The 19,519-nt window shown below is 43.7% G+C and overlaps 1 protein-coding gene across 2 annotated transcripts in view; it reads left to right on the forward strand.

Moving 5' to 3' along the window:
• PDPK1 (3-phosphoinositide dependent protein kinase 1) overlaps positions 1-19,519 on the forward strand; it is a 92,762-nt gene that overhangs the window by 29,286 nt on the left and 43,957 nt on the right. For both annotated transcript variants that reach the window (XM_036309790.1, XM_036309789.1), the window contains exons 2-6: positions 7,404-7,670; positions 11,945-11,987; positions 12,256-12,393; positions 17,223-17,367; positions 18,222-18,319. In XM_036309790.1, the coding sequence (XP_036165683.1) occupies positions 7,404-7,670; positions 11,945-11,987; positions 12,256-12,393; positions 17,223-17,367; positions 18,222-18,319 (691 nt within the window). The remainder of the gene's footprint in view (positions 1-7,403; positions 7,671-11,944; positions 11,988-12,255; positions 12,394-17,222; positions 17,368-18,221; positions 18,320-19,519) is intronic.

Raw genomic sequence — 19,519 nt, forward strand, 5'->3', positions numbered from 1 at the left:
AGTTACACATATGTTGATATATATGCGATTTGATATGTAAGCTATTTTGTTGTATTGACAACAAGCTTCAAAACTTCATATGTGAAATTTCCTGAAGGTGTTAACACCATAGATATTTTTACGCTTAAAAATGTTGAATTTCGTGCCCAAAAAAAGAGCATTTGCAGGAAGTTTTAATTCATTTATTTTGAAGAAAAGTGCTGCTGAAAGCTATCGTATACTTCGGGAAGCTTATGGTGAACATGCTCCACCTCAAGATACTTGTGAACGCTGGTTTAAACACTTTAAAAGTGATGATTTCGATGTGATAGACAAAGAATGTCCAGGTCAACCGAAAAAGTTTGAAGACCAACAATTACAAGCATTATTAGATGAAGATGTGTGTCAAACTCAAAAACAACTTGCAGAAAGATTAAAGGTTGCTCAGCAAACAATTTCCGATCGTTTAGAAGCAGTGGGAAAGATTTTAAAGGAAGGAAAATGGGTGCCACATCAACTGAACGAAAGACAAATGGAAAACCGAAAAGTCATCAGTAAAATGTTGCTTCAATGGCACGAAAGAAAGTCTTTTTGCATCGAATTGTGGCTGGCGATGAGAAGTGGACTTATTTTGAGACTCCCAAATGCACAAAATCATGGGTTGATCCAGGTCAACCATCAACATCAACTGCAAGGCCAAATCGCTTCTGAAAGAAGACAATGCTCTGCGTTTGGTGGGATCAGGAAGGTGTGGTGTATTGTGAGCTTCTAAAACCAGGTGAAACCGTTAATACTGATCGCTACCGACAACAAATGATCAGTTCGAACCACGCTTTGATTCGTGAAATGACCAGAATGTGCCAGAAGACACGGCAAAGCAATTTTGCTTCATGATAATGCACCATCACACACTTCAAAACCAGTTAAAGACATGTTAAAAGATACTGCCTGGGAAATATTAACCCACCCACTGTATTCACCAGGTCTTGCTCCTTCAGATTACCACTTGTTCCGATCGATGGCGCACACACACTTTCTGAGCAGCACTTCAAAACGTACGAAGAAGTGGAAAATTGGGTCTCTGAATGGTTTGCTTCAAAACAAGAAAAGTTCTATTGGGACGGTATCCACAAATTACCTGAAAGATGGGGGAAATGTGTAGCTAGCGATGGACATTACTTTGAATAAAACACTTGATGTTTCTCTTGAAATTACCGTGTTTTCTTTGATTACAAAAATCCACATTATTAACCGATACACATAAGCCTAACCAATGGACACAGACACCAGGGAGGTGAGGGCATGAGTGGGGATGGGGGTGGAGGGGCAATGGGGGATAAGGACACATATGTAATATCTTAGTCAATAAAAAATTTTAAATAGTTTCTGCTGATCTCCAGGTAAGTAATTGACTTTAAATGTACTTCTGTTGTGATTATATACTTTGCTTATAGGGACAAATTATTAACCCTTTGCGGTCGTATTAAATTTGGACATGGGTGTCGTACTGGTCGGAATTAATTTCCAGTGAAAGAGCAGTGATACATAACATGCAAGATTATGAAGGATAAACAAGATTTATTAATTCTTTTTTGGATCTACGTCACTACTGGTAGAATCACTACAAACGTTATCACTTTCTACGTCAGTGTCAGTATTCAAGGTGCCAAAATAAAACTCTTCATCGTTACTTTCAGATTCGCAGTACACTTCTTTCGGTAACTTTCTTTTTGCCATTTTGGAGTATTATTTTGAAATATCTTAACAAGCGAGAATGCCTAATTACAGTTAAACGTAATTGGTAAAGCTTTATTTGAAATTCTGCAAAGTATCTCTGAAGCTTGTCGATTTCTTCACTCTCAAAAGGCGACTGACTCGCCACGGTGTTTTGCATGGAGTGTGGAACGACTGCGTTTGTTTATATTGAGTTTCGATATCTCCGATTTGTCGGGGCAGTGTTTTGGTTCGTGACAGGGCCGCTTAGACACTTAAGAGCTTTCAGAGAAATTATGAACTGATACATGAATGAATAGAGTTAAGATTCGTACGGTTCCTTGCTGTGGTGGCTGAGAGCAGACATACGACCGGAACGGTAAAAAAGCTTTGGTGGCTGAGAATAGACAAACGACCGCAAAGGGTTAAAGTACTGACTGAACCTCAGAGCGTGGTCCAACCTTTGGTACCTCCTGTGAGATGGAGTATTTCTAAAATGTATAAGGCACACTTGACTTACTGCAGAGCCATAGGGTGTTGGAGAAAACAGTTTTCTATAAGTAAATGTGGCACTTTGGGCTCCCATTCCAGCTAGAGGATATGTACGGCTGGCTGCCTCATTTAATATCAGATTCTCTTAAATCCGTGGTAGGCAAACTGCAGCTCGTGAGCCACATGCGGCTTTTTGGCCCCTTGAGTGTGGCTCTTCCTAAGCCTTAGGAGTACCCTAATTAAGTTAATAACAGTGTACCTACCTATATAGTTTAAGTTTTAAAAATTAGGCTCTCAAAAGAAATTTCAATCGTTGTACTGTTGATATTTGGCTCTGTTTACTAATGAGTTTGCCTACCACTGTCTTAGATGTTTTTTACAAAGTCAATTAGTTATATTCTCCTAATAGTTCATTGATACTGTGTTTGGTTGATTCATTCATAATTTCATACTTTGCCTGGAGTTACAATGATCTTAGCAGACCTTTAAGTAAAAGAAACCTGACTCCTCTTGGCTGTGGTGCAACTCCAAAGTTCTTGATGATGGCTTCTTGCTTGGGAACAGGGACGTGATGTGTATTCTGTGGTGACACTGCTTGAGCTTGCGGGCCACGTGGAGCTGAGGTTTATATGGCACTGCGGGACTGCCCAGGCTCCTGCCTGTTCTTGCCATCTGCTGCCTCCGCTCTCCACTTCCATGCTCATCGTGTTTGGGTTACAGGATGTACTGTTTAGCTTTGGTTTTGACTTTGTTATGTGTTTTACACATCTCAAGATGAACATCATCTCTTGTGGTGGCTGAGCTGTCACCCGCTGCACACTGTTGATTACTTTGTGCCTACCTGTCTTTCCTGTTCTTGGTGCAGTTTCTATAGGACTCTGACTTTTTCATAGTTTTCTGTTTTTCCCTTCCCTATTTAAGTGGAAAGAGGAATATTTTTGTCTGTCCTTTATGAACAAATATATACACTATACAAGGAACAGCTTTGTATGGCTCCACTATCTTAGCTATTCAGATTTATAAAATTAAGCATTCAGTTGTTTTGATGTACCTGTGTGTATTGTTACAGAGTCGTGATTTTTTCCTGTTTCAGCTTATTCTAATTATCTGTACTTAACTGATCTCTTTTTAGTGTTTACAGCACAACTTGGCCAGTAGTGGCCTCTACAGGCCAGCTTCCCTGCTTCCACAATTTGTGACAGCACCTTGTTTTCAGTCCCAGCAAGGGATTCTTGGATCATATTGATTATCTTTCTTCTGTTCCAAGACGTAGAGTCAAATGCTCTCCTGGTTCTTTTAATGGGAAGTACTATTAGAAACAGATCTGGATGCTCTGAGTTCACTTCATATTGTTCTATAACAATCTGGTGATGAGGAGGCTAATGATGTCACTGCTGAAACACTTCAGGGTCAGAGCTAGAAAATATTTTTTATGGTTGTGGGTACAACTTCTATGTATTTCTGATTTGACGCTATCTCATCCTTTCTTAATTCCAACCTAAATTTTTAACTGTATTTATAGCCACTTTTGTTCAGCATTTCTATAACTCATTGACAACTGTTCTGTTATCACTTTATGGACAAATTATCAAATTGCTTCCCAGAAACATTTTAACAGCAACACAGGTTTATGGTGCCAGCTGTACTTGTAGGAATATACTTGCTTTATTCTAGTCTTGCCAGCATTGGGTGTTTCTGTGTATTGAAAACATTTAATCATTCTTATCTATTTATTTATTCTCCCTAGTTGAAAATTTACCATGCTGCCTCTTTGCTTTAATGTGTGTTTTTTTGGTAATTTTTATTTATTGATTTTTAGAGAAGGAGGAAGGAAGAGAGAGAGAGAGAGAGAAACATTGATTTGTTGTTCCACTTATTTACACATTTATTGGTTGCTTCTTGCATACATGTGCCCTAACCAGAGATTGAACTCACAACCTTGGCATATCAGGACGATGCTCTAACCAACTGAATATCTGGCCAGGGCTCTGGTTGCTTTAAATTATCTTTGAGCCGTAACCGGTTTGGCTTAGTGGATAGAACATCGGCCTGCGGACTGAAAGGTTCCAGGTTCAATTCCAGTCAAGGGCATGTACCTTGGTTGCGGGCACATCCCCAGTGGGAGGTGTGCAGGAGGTGGCTGATCGATGTTTCTCTCTCATCAATGTTTCTAACTCTCTATCTCTCTCCCTTCCTCTCTGTAAAAAATCAATAAAATATATATTTAAAAAAATTATCTTTGACTACTGTGTATGTTTTCATCTCTTGGTTACTTGAAGTATTTTGGTGCCTGTTCCTTGCCTATTTCTTCTTTAAAAGTCTTGGTGATTTAGAGATTTGAATGAGTTCTTATTATAATTTAATGCAGTCATACGTGATACAGCTATCCTATATAATAAAACCCTAATATGCAAATAGACCGAATTGCGGAACAACCGGTCACTATGACGCGCACTCACCACCAGAGATAAATGTACTCCCACAGGGGGAGCGCTGCTCAGCCAGAAGCTGGGCTCATGACTGGTGAGTGCAGTGGGAGTGGCAGGATCCTCTCCCGCCTCTGCGGCAGAGCTAAGGATCCCTCAGGGGACATCCCTGGAGGGGTCCCAGACTGAAAGAGGGCACAGGCTGGGCTGAGGGGACTCTCCCTCCCCCACCCCCCAGTGCTGCACAAATGTCGTGCACCAGGCCTCTAGTTTTTTATAATAGCTCATAGAGATATAATTTATATACCATACAGTTCACTCATTTAAAGTATACAATTTAGTAGGGGTGTGTGTGTGTGTGTGTGTGTGTGTTTATTCAGAGTGGAAGGGAGAGGAAGAGAGAGATAGAAACATCAATGATGAGAGGGAATCATTGATTGGCTGTCTTCTGCACATTGGACCAAGCCCGCAACCCAGGCATGTGCCCTTGACCGGAATCAAACCTGGGACCCTTTGGTCCACAGGCTGATGCTCTATCCACTGAGCCAAACCAGCTAATGCTAATTTAGTAGTTTTTAGTATATTCACCGAAAACATCACCACCATCCAATTCTAAAACATCTTCATCATTCCAGAAGGAAACCCCAGAACCATTAGCAGTCACTCCCCATTCTCCCCTTCCCCCAGCCCCTGACAACCACTTACCTACTTTCTGTCTCTATAGGTTTGCCTGTTCTGGACATTTTATGTCACTTGAATCATACAATAGGTAGCCTTTTATGCCTGGTCTCTTTCACTTAGCATCATGCTTTCCATTTTCAACTATGTTGTAGCATAGGTCCATATTTCCTACCTTTTTATGGCTGTGTAATATTTGATTTTATGCCTACATTATGTTTTGTTTACCCATTTATCTGTTGATGGACATTTGGGTTGTGTCCATCTTTTGGCCTGCTATGAGTAAGGTTGCTATGAACAAATGCGTTTTCATTTCTCTTGGGTATATACCAAGTAGTGGAATTGCTGGGTTATATGGTACCTGTTTCTTTTTGAGGAACTGTCATACTATTTGCCAAAGTGCCTGCACCATTTTATATTCCCAGCTGCAATGTATGAGGGATCCAAGTTTTCTACGTTCTCATTAACTTATTATCTGTCTTTTTAGTTCTAACCATCCTAGTGGGTTCAAGTGGAATCTCCTTGTGGCTTTGATTTGCCTTTCCATAATGTCTGGTGATATTGAGCATCTTCATGTGCTTATTGGCCATTTATATTTCTTTTTTGGAAAAATGTTTATTTGAATCCACTGCCTATTTTTAAATTGAATGTGTGTTTTTTTTTAATTGAGTTGTAAGAGTTCCTTATATAGTCTGGCTACAAGTCTTTTATCAGATATATGACTTGCAAATATTTCCTCCCATTCTATGGGTTGTCTTTTCACTTTCTTAATGGTGCCTTTGAAGCATAGAAGTTTTTAATTTTGATGAAGTCCCTTTGACCTGTTTTTTTTTTTTTCTTTTTCTTGTGCTTTTGGTTTCATATCTTAGACACCAAGGTTCATGCCAAGGTTATGAAAATTTTTTCATATTTTTTCCTATATTTTTCTCTAAGAGCTTTATAGTTTTAGTTCTTATAGGTAGATCTTTGATCTACTTAAATTAAATTTGGTATATAATGTGGGAAAGGCATCCAGTTTCATTCTTTTGCATGTAGATATCCAGTTGTCCCAGCGCCATTTGTTGAAAAGACTGTTTTTTCCCCATTGAAGGGTTTTGGCATCCATGTCAAAAATCAGTTGGTGGTAGTAGATGTAAGGGTTTATTTCTAGATTCTATTGTATTCATCTGTGTGCCTATACTTTTGCCAGTAACATCTTGTCTTGATTACTATAGGTTTTTTGTAAGTTTTGAAATCTGGACATGTGAGTCCTCCAACTTCAGATTTTTTGTTTGTTTTGTTTTTTTGAGATTGTTTTGGCTATTTTGACTCCCTTGAATTTCTGTATGAATTTTAGATTCAGCTTGTCAATTTCTACAAAGAAGCCAGTTGGAATTTTAATAGGGATCATATTGAATAATTTTTAAAATTAAGTTTTTAAATTTGTTTGGTGTGTAGAGGGCAGTTTGGCTCTAAATCAGTTACTGTTAACCGATTATGCCACTACTGTTTTGCTTTGTTAAGCTTATTTTTTATCAACTATAACTTTTACGTGTGGTTGGCAATTCTTGGACTCTTCTTTCCATTAAGTTATACTTCTGTGTTCCAGGACTGCGTGGTTAACATTCTATTTGGCTGTGGGATGCAATCTCAAGCCAGTCTGTTTGTTTAAGCCCTAATTGAGTGCCTTCGCGTGTATCCAGTCTTATATCAGCTATGGGTGGGTGAATAGGGCCAGGGGTTCTGAAACAGTATATACTGTGGTTACAGGGTTCAGACTGACTTCCTTTTTGAACAAGGGTTGGCTGTAGATGGCATTTAAGTTGGGTAGTGATGGGCAGGCTAACTGGCCATTGAGTGGGGTCTCGGGTGTGTGTTGGAGACTCATACAGTGCTAAGGAAGGAGGATGAGGGCAGATTGATACTGAGTGGTGGGGTTCTTGGGAAAGCAAGACAGGAGGACTGGGATTTGAGCAGGGAAGGGACTTGGGAGAGGAGGGCAGCATGAACCATGTGGCAGAATGTCAGATAGCCTGTCTGTACTTTGTGTTTGTGTTTCAACAATGTCAACACTTGAGTTCATGCAGTTTAAGAAGAGCTCCTTTGAGTCTTATCTCTTTTTCCTGGGTCCACCAGTATGACACCATTCCTATTCAGTCCAGCGTGGTGTTATGTTCCTGCCCATCCCCATCAATGGTGAGGACCCAGACTGATTCCGGCACGGCCCCTGTTGTTCCAAGCGGTGGTAGCAGGCAGGGCCCCACCATGGACAGCACTGCGGCCGAGTCCCGACCAAGTGCCAACTCACTGCAACATGCCGCACAGCCACCACCACAGCCTCGGAAGAAACGGCCAGAAGACTTCAAATTCGGGAAAATTCTTGGTGAAGGATCTTTTTCAACAGTGAGTACATGCTGCTATTGTTGAATGAGTGTGTTTTCCTTGGATAGGCTGACCTTCCAGGCTTAGAACTGGGAGACCTAGATATGAGGGTGGTGGTCTTCCCTGGAGGAGGGTTGTAGGCCTCTAGAGGTTCTTCTCCTATTCTGAAGGTGACTTGGGGCCATCAAGTAGATCATGTGACTAAAATATCTAAGCTATGATTTTGTACTTGCAAGTTTTAAAAGGCATCATTTGATCTTATTTTTTATTAAATGGCAGTTCATTTTATTCAAACCAGGCATCAGCAGGTGACTAATATTCCATGTCCCTGTGTCACATTGGCAAGACTCTGGGAAGCTTTTCTGTTCCTCAAATTAAAAGTTAGTATTGGTCCTGGCCAGTGTTGCTCAATGGTTGAATGTCAACCTATGAGTCAGGAGGTCATGGTTCGATTCCTGGTCAGGGCACATGCCCAGGTTTCAAGCTCAATCCCCAGTAGAGGGTGTCAGGAGGCATCTGATCAATGATTCTCTCTCATAGTTGATGTTTCTCTCTTTCCCTTCCTCTCTGAAATCAATAAAAATATATTTTTTTAAAAAGTTAGTATTGGGCCCCAGCCAGTTCGGCTCAGTGGATAGAGCATCGGCCTATGAACTGAAAGGTCCCAAGTTCCATTCCGATCAAGGGCACATGCCCAGGTTGTGGGCTCGATCCCCAGTGGGGGACTTGCAGGAGGCAGCCAATCCATGATTCTCTCTCATCATGGATGTTTCTCTCTCTCTCTCTCTCTCCCTTCCTCTCTGAAAAACATAAAAATATATTTTTAAAAAGTTAGTATTGGTATTAGTATCTCCTCAGAGTTTCGGGGGAAACATTTAAAAACCTTTATTTTAAAATACACAAAACATTACATTCATGACGCTTGCTAGAGTTACAGACCAAGACCTGCTGGTCTCTAGATTCTGTGTTCTGTTTTATAAACTAGTGGCCAGGTGCACGAAATTTGTGCATGGGAGGGGGGGTGTCCCTCAGCCCAGCCTGCACCCTCTCCAATCTGGGACCCCTTGGGGGACATCCCTCTTGCAATCCGGGACCGCTGGCTCCTAACCACTCACCTGCCTACCTGCTCGCCCCTAACCACTCTGCCTGTTGGCCTGCTCACCTGCTCACCCCCAGCTGCCCCCCCCCCCAGCCTTCTTGCCCCCAAATGCCCCCCCTGCTGGCCTGATCACCTCCAACTGCCCCCCCCCCACCTGCCTACTTACCCCCAACTGCCCCCCCCCTTGCTGGCCTGATCACCCCCCACTGCCAGCTTGCTCGCCCCCAACTGGCCCCCCTGCCGGCCTGCTTGCCCCCAGCTTCCCCCACTGTCGGCCTGATCATCCCCAATTGCCCTCCCCTCCTGGCCTGATTGCCCCTAACGGCCTCTGCCTCGGCCCTGCCACCATGGCTTTATCCAGAAGGTCTAATTAGCATATTACCCTTTTATTAGTATAGATGTTATCATGGCACTGTCAAGTCACACTCAAGATAACTCTTTTTTGCTACTTGAGTGAGTACCTGTTCCTCCAGCTGGGGTGCACAATCTAAATCTGTGCATTCATCAAAAGGTAGCTCCCATGTGACCATGGTCTCCAAGCTGGGCTCAGCATGCATTGTGCTCACAGCAGGGTGGTGCTTGAGGCCCCTAATGCAGCAGGATTTCTGAACAGTGAGTCTTCCTTGCCTGGCTTTTGTGAACAAACCTTATGTGAAATTTGTTTTCCTTTTCTCTTTTTACATTTATGAAATATTTCAAAATGCAAAGAACATGAAATATTTTAGCTCACTTATGCTTTCAATGTTGTTTTAATTAATGTTAATTTTTGCTGCCTTACACTTTTTGTTTTAATCCTCACCTGTGGCTATTTTTTTCCATTGATTTCTAGATAGTGGAAAAAGAAAGAGAGAGCCCTGACTGTTTTGGCTCAATGGATAGAGCGTTGGCCCGAGAACTGAAGGGTCCTGGGTTCGATTCCGCTCAAGGGCATGTACCTTGGTTGTGGGCTTGATCCCCAGTAGAGGGAGTGCAGGAGGCAGCTGATGTTTCTCATCATTAATGTTTCTAACTCTTTATTTCTTCCCCTTTCTCTCTGTAAAATCAAAAAATATATATTTAAAAGAGAGAGAGGAAAACATCGATGTTAGAGACACACATCAATTGGTTGCCCCTACTGGGGCTGGGGTACCTGCAAACCGAGGTACATGTCCTTGATGGAGACTCGAACCTTTGGTCTGGGGGCCGACACTCTAACCATTGAGCAAAACCGGCCAAGACTCTCTTTATACTTTTAATTTGGGTTTTTTAAAATTAGCAGCTTTTGTTTAAAATATGAAAGAATTGTGTCCTTAGAATAAAAACCTTCAGGCCTAGCTGGTTTAGCTCAGTGGATAGAGCACTGGCCTGCAGACCAAAGGATCCCAGGGTCAATTCTGGTCAAGAGGCACGTACCTTGGTTGCAGGCTCCTCCCTGGCCTGGGCTCTGGTCAAGGCTCATGGCAGGAGGCAACCAATCGATGTGTTTCTCTCATTGATGTTTCTCTCCGTCTTTCCCTCTCTCTCCCACTCTCCCTAAAAATCAATAGAAAAATACCGTCGGGTGAGGACTACTAAAAAACAAAACAAAACAAAACCACTTCAACTGTGAGGATAATCCCCAGTCCTTATGGTACTTAAAGATTCTTTTAGGAGGATGAAGCTGTTTTGAAGAGAACCTTGGTATTCTGCATGGTTTCTTACAGCGGTCCAGTAAAAGAAGAGTTTTCTCCTTTCTCAACTTTTTACTTCATTGGACATTTATTTTTACTGGAAAATGAGGACTTATTTGTGAAATTCCTCCATGTCTGGCTTTCTGAGGCTGATCTTGATGTCCAGATTAGTTCTGTAATCAGCCTGAGTGGTGTGGGGGTATGTGTCAAGTCGTGTCCTGTCGAAGAGGGGCACTCTCTGCCCTGTATCCATAAGGAAACCTGCATGTGAAATACTGAATTTACACACAACAGAAAGATGCCATAACTATCTCCTTCAGAAAGGTTTCCATTTAAATATTAGTACTCTTTAACAGTTCTTTTTACTTACATAGCTAATGCTAATCCTGTGAAGAAATTTAATATTGCATAAATGCATAACCAACTCTCCCCCATCACTCCCCTGTGTGTGAGAACAGTCCACGTAGGTACATTCCTCTGGAAAGATCTTTGAGATCTTTCCACTTGAGTATGTACAATCCAACCTCATCCTTAATGACTGCAGGGCATTTCACACAGCAATTTTCCAGGATTGAGTCTGGTGAAGAATTCTGTACTGGCATATAACTCACACTCAGGGACCAAATGAACCCGGCTGTGTCCTCCTGAGGTTTTCCCAGAAGGCCCAGGGATACCCCAGGAATTGGGCATGTTTTTATCTATTCTCTGGTCCTCGGGCCTTCCTCCTGCAGGTATCTTTGAAGAGATGTTTATACCAGCTGGCAGTGGTGGGGGCCACCCAGCACATCTTCAAACTGGGCTAATTAGGCATTTGGAAGTTGGTGCTTAGATTGCACCTAGGGTTTTCTTGTGTAGAAAGGCCTTTTCCATGTTGTGCGATGTCCCATTGACACTCTGTCCCTCAAATGGAGTTTGAGCACCAGACTCGGGTGTACCACAGAGAGGACACAGCTTGGAGTGTGACTGCACCTCTGATGAGGGTGTAGGACTCCCAGGAGGCACTGTCCGCAGGCCACTGGTGATTTTGTTTCCTGTGCCCTTGATAGCAGAGATGGTATTTATGGTGTCTGAGAGCAGCGTCAAATGAGATGTATGGTAACAATTATTTGAAAAAGCCTAAATACAGTATGACTTTTTGCAATGAACATATACTGAGGACATATTCTTAAAGTTATTTTTTAAGACATTCCTAATACCCACTTGTGGAGGTATTATTTGTTGCTTCTTCCTACTTTTGGGGAGGGTGACACGGGTCTAGATGTTCCTGCGCGTGCACTTCACTGTACAATGGGGACTATTGGCAGCTGATGAAGAATCTTCTGGAAATAGTAGAGAGAGTTATGTGTTTGCTGTTAACTCTTGGAATGAGTTAACTTCGTCATTGACATTCAGCCATATTTGTTAGCACAGGACCAAAAATATTTAAATGTAATTTTACAATGGGGGTGGGGTAGCCTGTGTGATTGGTTGCAGGGTAACTTGTGAGACTCAATGCACTGGTTACATTTGGTGTTTTTTTCTCTTTCCCCCTTTTTTCCCCAAACCAGGTTGTCCTGGCCCGAGAACTGGCAACCTCAAGGGAATATGCTAGTAAGTACTAATTCCAGCAATCTTTGTCTGGGTGCAGAGACAGCACACTTCTAGGCACATGGCCACTCGGCACTGCCCAGCGCTTGGGGGTTTCTGTGCTGATTTTAGAGGAGAGGACACTGTTGGTCTGTCTTAGAGACTATGAAGCCAGTAGCCACATTATGTGAAAAATTTGAATTTATGCCAAAAATTTGAACTTTATGAGTTGTGTCTTTAGTGTTTTCTTACCGTTTCAAATAATAGTAACTTGCTTCTCTCTTACCTTAAGTTAAAATTCTAGAGAAACGTCACATTATCAAAGAGAACAAGGTCCCGTATGTAACCAGAGAGAGAGACGTGATGTCGCGCCTGGATCACCCCTTCTTTGTTAAACTTTACTTCACGTTTCAGGATGATGAAAAGCTGTGTATCCTTTGAACAAAGAGTTCTGAAATCACACAGTGACCCCTATTAGTTTGGCATCATGACAACGTTGTTTTTACAAGTGTTTCCTTCTCCTGAAAAGGAAAAGGGCTGTATATTCTAAATACAAAGGAATTCATAGCATGGCTGTGGCCCCCTGGGGTAACTTCTTGGGAGACCATCACAAACATTTTTTAGATTTTTTTTTTATTGATAAGCATTGTATATAAAGGATTTTTATTATTTTAACCCCGTGGTTGCTATACATTTATTCAAAGGCTTCCCTCATTCCTCTTACCAGCATTCTTGGAGTATCTATCAGGTGTCAAGTCCTGTGCTCAAAGCAGGGAAGTGAGAGAGGAAGAATGATCTTGGGCACCTGGGGCTCCTAGAAGGTGGGCACCTATCTGACTTCTAGGTTTGGTTGGAAGGGACATTTTTACCAGGCTCAGCCCCCAGGTGAGAAGTTCAGGGAGTGACCCATAGGAGCCCAAACCCTTTCTCCCTATACATAGATGCTGTCCTCTCCCTGGGGTCTCCAACCTCCCTCCTCCTGCTCCCTATGGAGTCTGCTCTCTGTGCCTTTTTTTTTTAATTTCTGATCACCCAGTGCTTCTGGCTCTTCATGGCTTTGCAGCTGCATCTCCATCAGAGATAACATACTTGCTGATTCCTTGCTTTATTTGAGGGCATCTTATGTTCCCTGACTTCTCTAACTCTTTTACCTTTGCTTAGGGATAAGGGAGGCAGGGTGCCATGGCAGTCAGGGTGGACCACATGTCTCTGTCATACGTGGGCCTGCCCATCATGTAGCCAGACTGGCCAGTTTTTCCTCACTCCTCGGTCCCTTCACTGAAGTTCTTCCAAACCAAGACTTCCCTCAGCCCCTGTTTGCCTGGTGACTGTTCTCAATCTCAGCAGATGCTCTTGGTTTCTCCTCAGCCATGGAGTTGGTTAAGAGCTTGTTCAGGTTTAAACCTCAGTCTTTGTATTTTTTCTTGTCTTCAAGGTCTCCAGAGCCTCTTCCCCTCACCACACCACTTCCAAAGTTGGTCCAGTGCCTTCCCCATCTTTCATTCTCCCCGGTCAGGCTTCCTTTCCCCTCCCTCTCTATACATAGATTCTTCTGGGTTAAAATTTTGCTCAGTCCTGTTCCTCTTTTAACACCATTTTCTGTCTTCATCAGCTGTCAGCTGAATTTCTTCTTTTGTTTATTGAGAAGTTTTTGGTGAATGCTGGGTGATGGATGGCAATGTGCTGGTAAATGAGATGAGGGCTTTGTCTTCAGGGACCTTAAATTTCCATGCAGGAGTTAGGTCTAAAATAGATGATCAATACCTAAGGGACCAAGAGTAGTAAAGCCAGGTAAGGGAGTGTTGGAGCATGCTACTGTTTTAGCTGGTGGTCCAACTTGACAATGTCAGGCAGAGACCTGCACAGGGTTAGGACAGGAGCATGTATGTGTGGGTGGAGTGAAAAGGCTGGGCCAGGGGTCAGCTCTTTGAGCTTCAGAGGCCTGATAAGAATTTTGGATTTTCTTCTAAGTGTGGCAGGGAGCCCAGGAAGGTCTCCAGCAAGGCAGCTGTTCACTCTGGCTTCTAAGTAAACGGGCGAGGGAGAATGGAGTCAAGGTGACTCTCGGGTGGACCTCAGAACCTGGATGCGCAATGGTGCTGTAACAGCCAGAAGAGACTGGAGAGAGGCCAGGCCAGGAGTGGATGTCGCATTGGCATTTGACATATATGTAGTTGCTAGCTGCTAGAGGGCCAAGTGGGCTGCTGGGTGACTGCCAGCAGAGCTCAGGGAGGAGTCAGGACTGGCTTAGCAGGCTGGCCAGCCACTGAGGGCACTCAGCAGGGGAAAAGGTCTGAGGCTTGAGCTTGGGCCACTCACATTCACAGAGATTGGCACTTGGAAGGGACTCTCTTAGAAGGCAGCGGGGAGAGGGTGTTGCTAGTGAGTTGAGAGGACAGAGACCCAGGGGCCACAGGACCAAATGGTTTCTGAAGAAGGGTGCTGCAGCCAGGCCAGATGCTGCCAAGTGGTCAAGTGCATGGGGCATGGGCCTGACCTATGCATTGGCCCCAGTGCAAGTTGTCATTGTTAGTGGCAGTTTGGAAGTAGGAGGAGAGTTTGGGAGAAGTGAGGAAGTCAGTGCACAGGGCAGGTTCTTCCTAACGGATTCTCTGTAAAGGGGGGCAACAAAGTGGTCTAGTAGCCAAAGTTATGGGAGGTGGGGAGGGGGTTCCTCATTGGTGTTTTGTCTCTACACCTGGTTCCATCTATTCTGTCCCTATCTCTTTGTTGTCATGCCATGCAGCAGCCATTAATGGCTTCCTGAGGACATTGAAGGGTCCTGTTCATGTCTGTTCTGTGTCTCTCTCACCTCTGAGGCCACCTTGACCCTTTGCTCCTTATACTCCCTGGGACCCATGTGACTATGCTCCTGGAGCCTGTGGGGATCTCTGGCTGCCAGATTTTCTGGAGGCCTGGGCTTTCTGTAGGTCCATTGGACAATGTGTCTTATTGGTTGGGGGCTCCAACAGATTGCACACACTTGGCTTTATGTTCTCCAAAGGCCATGTGAGGTGGGATTAGGTGGTTCAGAGCCTAGATGAGTGAGCTTGCTGTCTAATTTTAGATGGGATTGGCCAGAACAATGCAGGTGGAGAGGACTCTAGGGGACTTTGTTCAGTGGTAATTGTTGCTCTTAAATTTTAAGGCAAATTCCAATGCCTGTGAAGGCTGTGAGGGCATGCTTTCCCTCTGACAGGAGTGAAAAGAGGGACTTCTGCCTCAAGTTGAAATCCTTAGTGGCATACATTGTATTAAGAGAGAAAGAAAAGGAAGCTCTCTGCCTGAAGAAAGCCCCAATATGCACACCACATTCCCTTTAGCCATAATTTACACATTGAGGAGATACTGGAGCGACTACAGGGGCAAACTCCCCTCAGGACAGGTAAGGCAGAGCCTGGGGACACCCCTGTGGCAGCCTGGAAACCAGGGCTCTGGACAGGGAGCCGAGCTCCAAGACATTGCTGAGCTCAAGCCCACCCTTCCTCCCAGGCTGCAGTGATGCGTTTTCCTCCATCCCCCACCTGCTCATCTTTGTGTGTCCTCTCTTGCAGCTTGGGATCAGGAGCAGTGCACCTAGGCCTCAGGAGGCTGGGCTTCAGTCCTGTCCCTCCTTGGCTTTGTGACCTTGATCAGTTGGGTTGCTTAACCTCTCTGAGCCAGGTTCCTTTGCAAAGTGCAAGCTTTGGGCTCACCAGGCTCTGCAAAAGGCCTGATCTGTGCTCATCCTTCCGGGAATGTACCCACTCCATGCACTAGAACAGATTTCCTCAGTGCCCTATGGCATTGGCTTTGCTAAAGGAGTTAGGATGGAAGTGGACCAATGAGATCTGAAAAAGTATTTCTGGAGATGAGAAATGTGTGTGGTTGGAGGGACTATGGGCTTGGAGCTATGATCTTCAACATCTGTCATATTCAAAACCTGTCAATCACCTTAGCTTCACAGCTGAGCACAGAACTAGAACTATATCTTACATAGAAAATAGGAATAGTCAGGCAAGGAGCAGAACCTGTGAAGCAGGAAAAGGTGCTATTACTGTGGCTGTGGCTGAGCCCCTGTGGGATGTAGGCTCCTGGGATACTGCGTTCATAACTGGTGAAGCTCCTTGGCTAGTCCAGGTGAGGCCACCTACCCAGGCAGCGCTGAGCTCCTGCTTGGGTTTGGGCAAGCCAGAGTCTGTAGCCTTCCCTGTGGCGGGGGCAGAGCAGGACAAGGAGGGAAGGGGGCCTGGTTGAGACCCTTTGAATTCTCAGAAGCAAGGTTTGTTTTTTGCCTCAGGTTCCTGTTAGATGTCCTAGTTAGAAGGGTTTGAGTGGTCACGGGTGGGGCTGGATTCAGGGCAGGTTTGGGCAGCCTTGGATTGGATTGCCCTCACTGTACTGCAGCTTTAGGCTCCTTCTTGGTGGGAATGGCAGTACCGTGGCAAACAGAAACGAGATGGAATACCTTGAGCACAGGCCAACCCTTTCCTGTCCCTAGCTGCCAGTGGTGAAGTACCTGTAGATTTCCATTAATAGGACATATGTTTGGTGCTTCTAGGAGGAAGATGTTATATGGGATTCATTTGTTTTTGCAACCCTTAGTCCTCTTTGGAAAATAGAAAATAGATATAAAACATATCATACTGTAGTGGTGTCCAGAGGAAAGATGACAGTGTTCCTCCAGTCTCTCCCCAGTGGGTGCCTAATAAATAAATTGAAGCAAGAAGTTAATAAAACGGCATTTCTCTTACAAAACTTGTCACTTTTTACTTGGAAACAGAGTGTTCATTTGAGAAACCTTTACATGAATTGGCTCTTAGCACAGCATGTGGAATGCAGCTGGTGCTCAGTAAATGTATACACATTGTGCAAGTGTGAAGACTGGATTATGTTGGAAACATGCCCCCTCCCCACTCCCATACACACACCTTGGCTGAAGCCTGCAAAGAGGCATTTGACTGCAATCTCTAGCAGCTTCCCTTCACTGGGGCTACATGTGCCATCTGGGCCTGTGGGATCCAGAAGGATCATTTGGGCTGAAAGGCTCATGTCATTGTGTTCTTGGTGAGAAACTTATCCTCGGGCCTGCCCCTGGAGCTGGGGTCTGGGATTCTCATTGGCCATGAGTCTGAACATGGCAGAGTCTGACTCGAAGAGGGGCAGCAATCTTGGGCTACAAGTACTTTCAGTTTTCATTAATTTAAAAAATTTCTATTGGGCTAAGGTTAGTTTTTTAAAAATGAGTTTTTCATTCTTCCTTAACTATGCAATATTTAGATTTTGGCCTTAGTTATGCCAAAAACGGAGAACTACTTAAATACATTCGCAAAATTGGTTCATTCGATGAGACGTGCACCCGATTTTACACAGCTGAGATGGTGTCTGCTCTAGAGTACTTGCATGGCAGGGGCATCATTCACAGGTACCAAGCTGAGGACTGGGGCTCTGCTCTCAAGGTCGGGGGCAGCTGTGGTTTATTTAATGGGGGGTGGGATGCCTCGTGAAAACTAAGAAGAGTTCACATCACCCTGACTTTGAGAGCCTCACAGACCTTCAACTATTAGATGAAATTATGTCTTTTTTTGCCAGGCTAACAGTTTTCTTACCCATCTTGACTGCTGCTTTTATTTTGTCACTTACGGCTTTTGTGTGTACTTTCTTCTGGTCTTGTTTTCCATGACTTTCTGATAAAGTCAAATTGAAAGTATTCAAATAAGCTCTTTTTTAAAACTTTATTGGGGCGGGGGAGAGAGAGGGAGGGAGGAAGGGAGAAAGACATCAATTTGTTGTTCCATTTATTTATGCATTCATTGGTTGCTTCTTGTATGTGCTCTGACTGGAGATTGCACCCACAACCTTGGCATATCAGGACAATGCTCTAACCAACTGAGCTACCTGGCCAGGGCTTTTTTTACTGACTTTTAAAAACTGGACTATGTATAAATTAAGTTGTACAGTGTGATAGTTTGATTTCCATATTTTGTGAAATGATTACAATAATTGGTATAAAAGCTATTTTATGGGTTAAAATGATAAATTATACTTCAAAAAAGTTTATTAAAAATAATAGATGGAGTTTTGAAGTGATGTAATTTGAATGTCTTCATTATATGCAGTTGCTATTTGTTCATTGTGAACTTTAGACTTATATTCTTGGTTGTTAGTCTATAAAGATTAGCATTAACCAGTTTATTTTCTTTTTGGCAAAATTTAGAGTATGTAATAACATTGCTGTTTTAAATACTTATGTCAAATATAAAAAATCTGCTTTCACAGGGACCTGAAACCAGAAAACATTTTGTTAAATGAAGATATGCACATCCAGATCACAGATTTTGGAACAGCAAAAGTATTATCCCCAGAGAGTAAACAAGGTGTGTGAGTGCTTTATTTCCAGCTGATCCTGCGAAATTCAGTGAATTGCATTGTGTTCGTGTGGTGACAGATGTTTGTAATATCTTCGTTATTGTAAAATAGATGCTTGAGTTTTCTCAGGGAAAGCTGTATGCCTGGCCTAGTGGGTGGGGAGGGAGGGAGGGGCTTCCTAGGCTGCCTGTGGTTGGTCTGCCCAGTCTTAAGTGGGGGTGCTGGGCCACCAGGTGCTTTCTGCATGTTGTTGTCATGGGTCCCTTTGAGCACTTTTGAGTGCCCTGTGGCTCACCCTCCATAGTTTTAGAAGGTGCTGGGGTGCCACATTTGTTCCTGGTCTCCCATGCAAGTACATGGGTTCAATATGGTCAGCTTGCAGCTCTTCCTGTTGGCACTGCAGTTTGTAACTGGGGGTTGGGGGAGGACTATTCCTCTATCCCAGTGCCTGCCAGCTTTCTTTCTCCTCACTTCCTGTGTGCAGCTGCAGTAGTGGCCCAGGCACACCCATTATAGTGAGGTTCTACAGAATCACAGAACAGGGGTTGATTTTTACTTGGTCACGTGCATATTTCTGATTGCAAACCGTCCTAATCATTGTTCCCCTAGGGCAGTGGTCGGCAAACTCATTAGTCAACAGAGCCAAATATGAACAGTACAACGATTGAAATTTCTTTTGAGAGCCAGATTTTTTAAACTTAAACTATATAGGTAGGTACATTGTTATTAACTTAATTAGGGTACTCCTAAGGCTTAGGAAGAGCCACACTCAAGGGGCCAAAGAGCCGCATGTGGCTCGCGAGCCGCGGTTTGCTGACCACTGCCCTAGGGTGATTCTTTTTTTAAAAATATATTTTATTGATTTTTTACAGAGAGGAAGGGAGAGAGACAGAGAGTTAGAAACATCGATGAGAGAAACATCGATCAGCTGCCTCCTGCACATCTCCCACTGGGGATGTGCCCGCAACCCAGGTACATGCCCTTGACCGGAATCGAACCTGGGACCCTTCAGTCCGCAGGCCGACGCTCTATCCACTGAGCCAAACCGGTTTCGGCCCTAGGGTGATTCTTAGCATTGGATTATGTATTGTGACAGCTCTATCACCTAGGAGGAGTTGCTAACTTGGGCCAGAAGAGGGTCCTGGATGTCCTAGCTAGCCAGGGGACATCTTGGCAGGGGCTCTTACTGTGTTTGTTGAATGGAAATT

The sequence above is a fragment of the Myotis myotis genome, unplaced genomic scaffold, assembly GCF_014108235.1.
Source record: "Myotis myotis isolate mMyoMyo1 unplaced genomic scaffold, mMyoMyo1.p scaffold_m19_p_5, whole genome shotgun sequence".
NCBI classification, from domain to species: Eukaryota; Metazoa; Chordata; class Mammalia; order Chiroptera; family Vespertilionidae; genus Myotis; species Myotis myotis.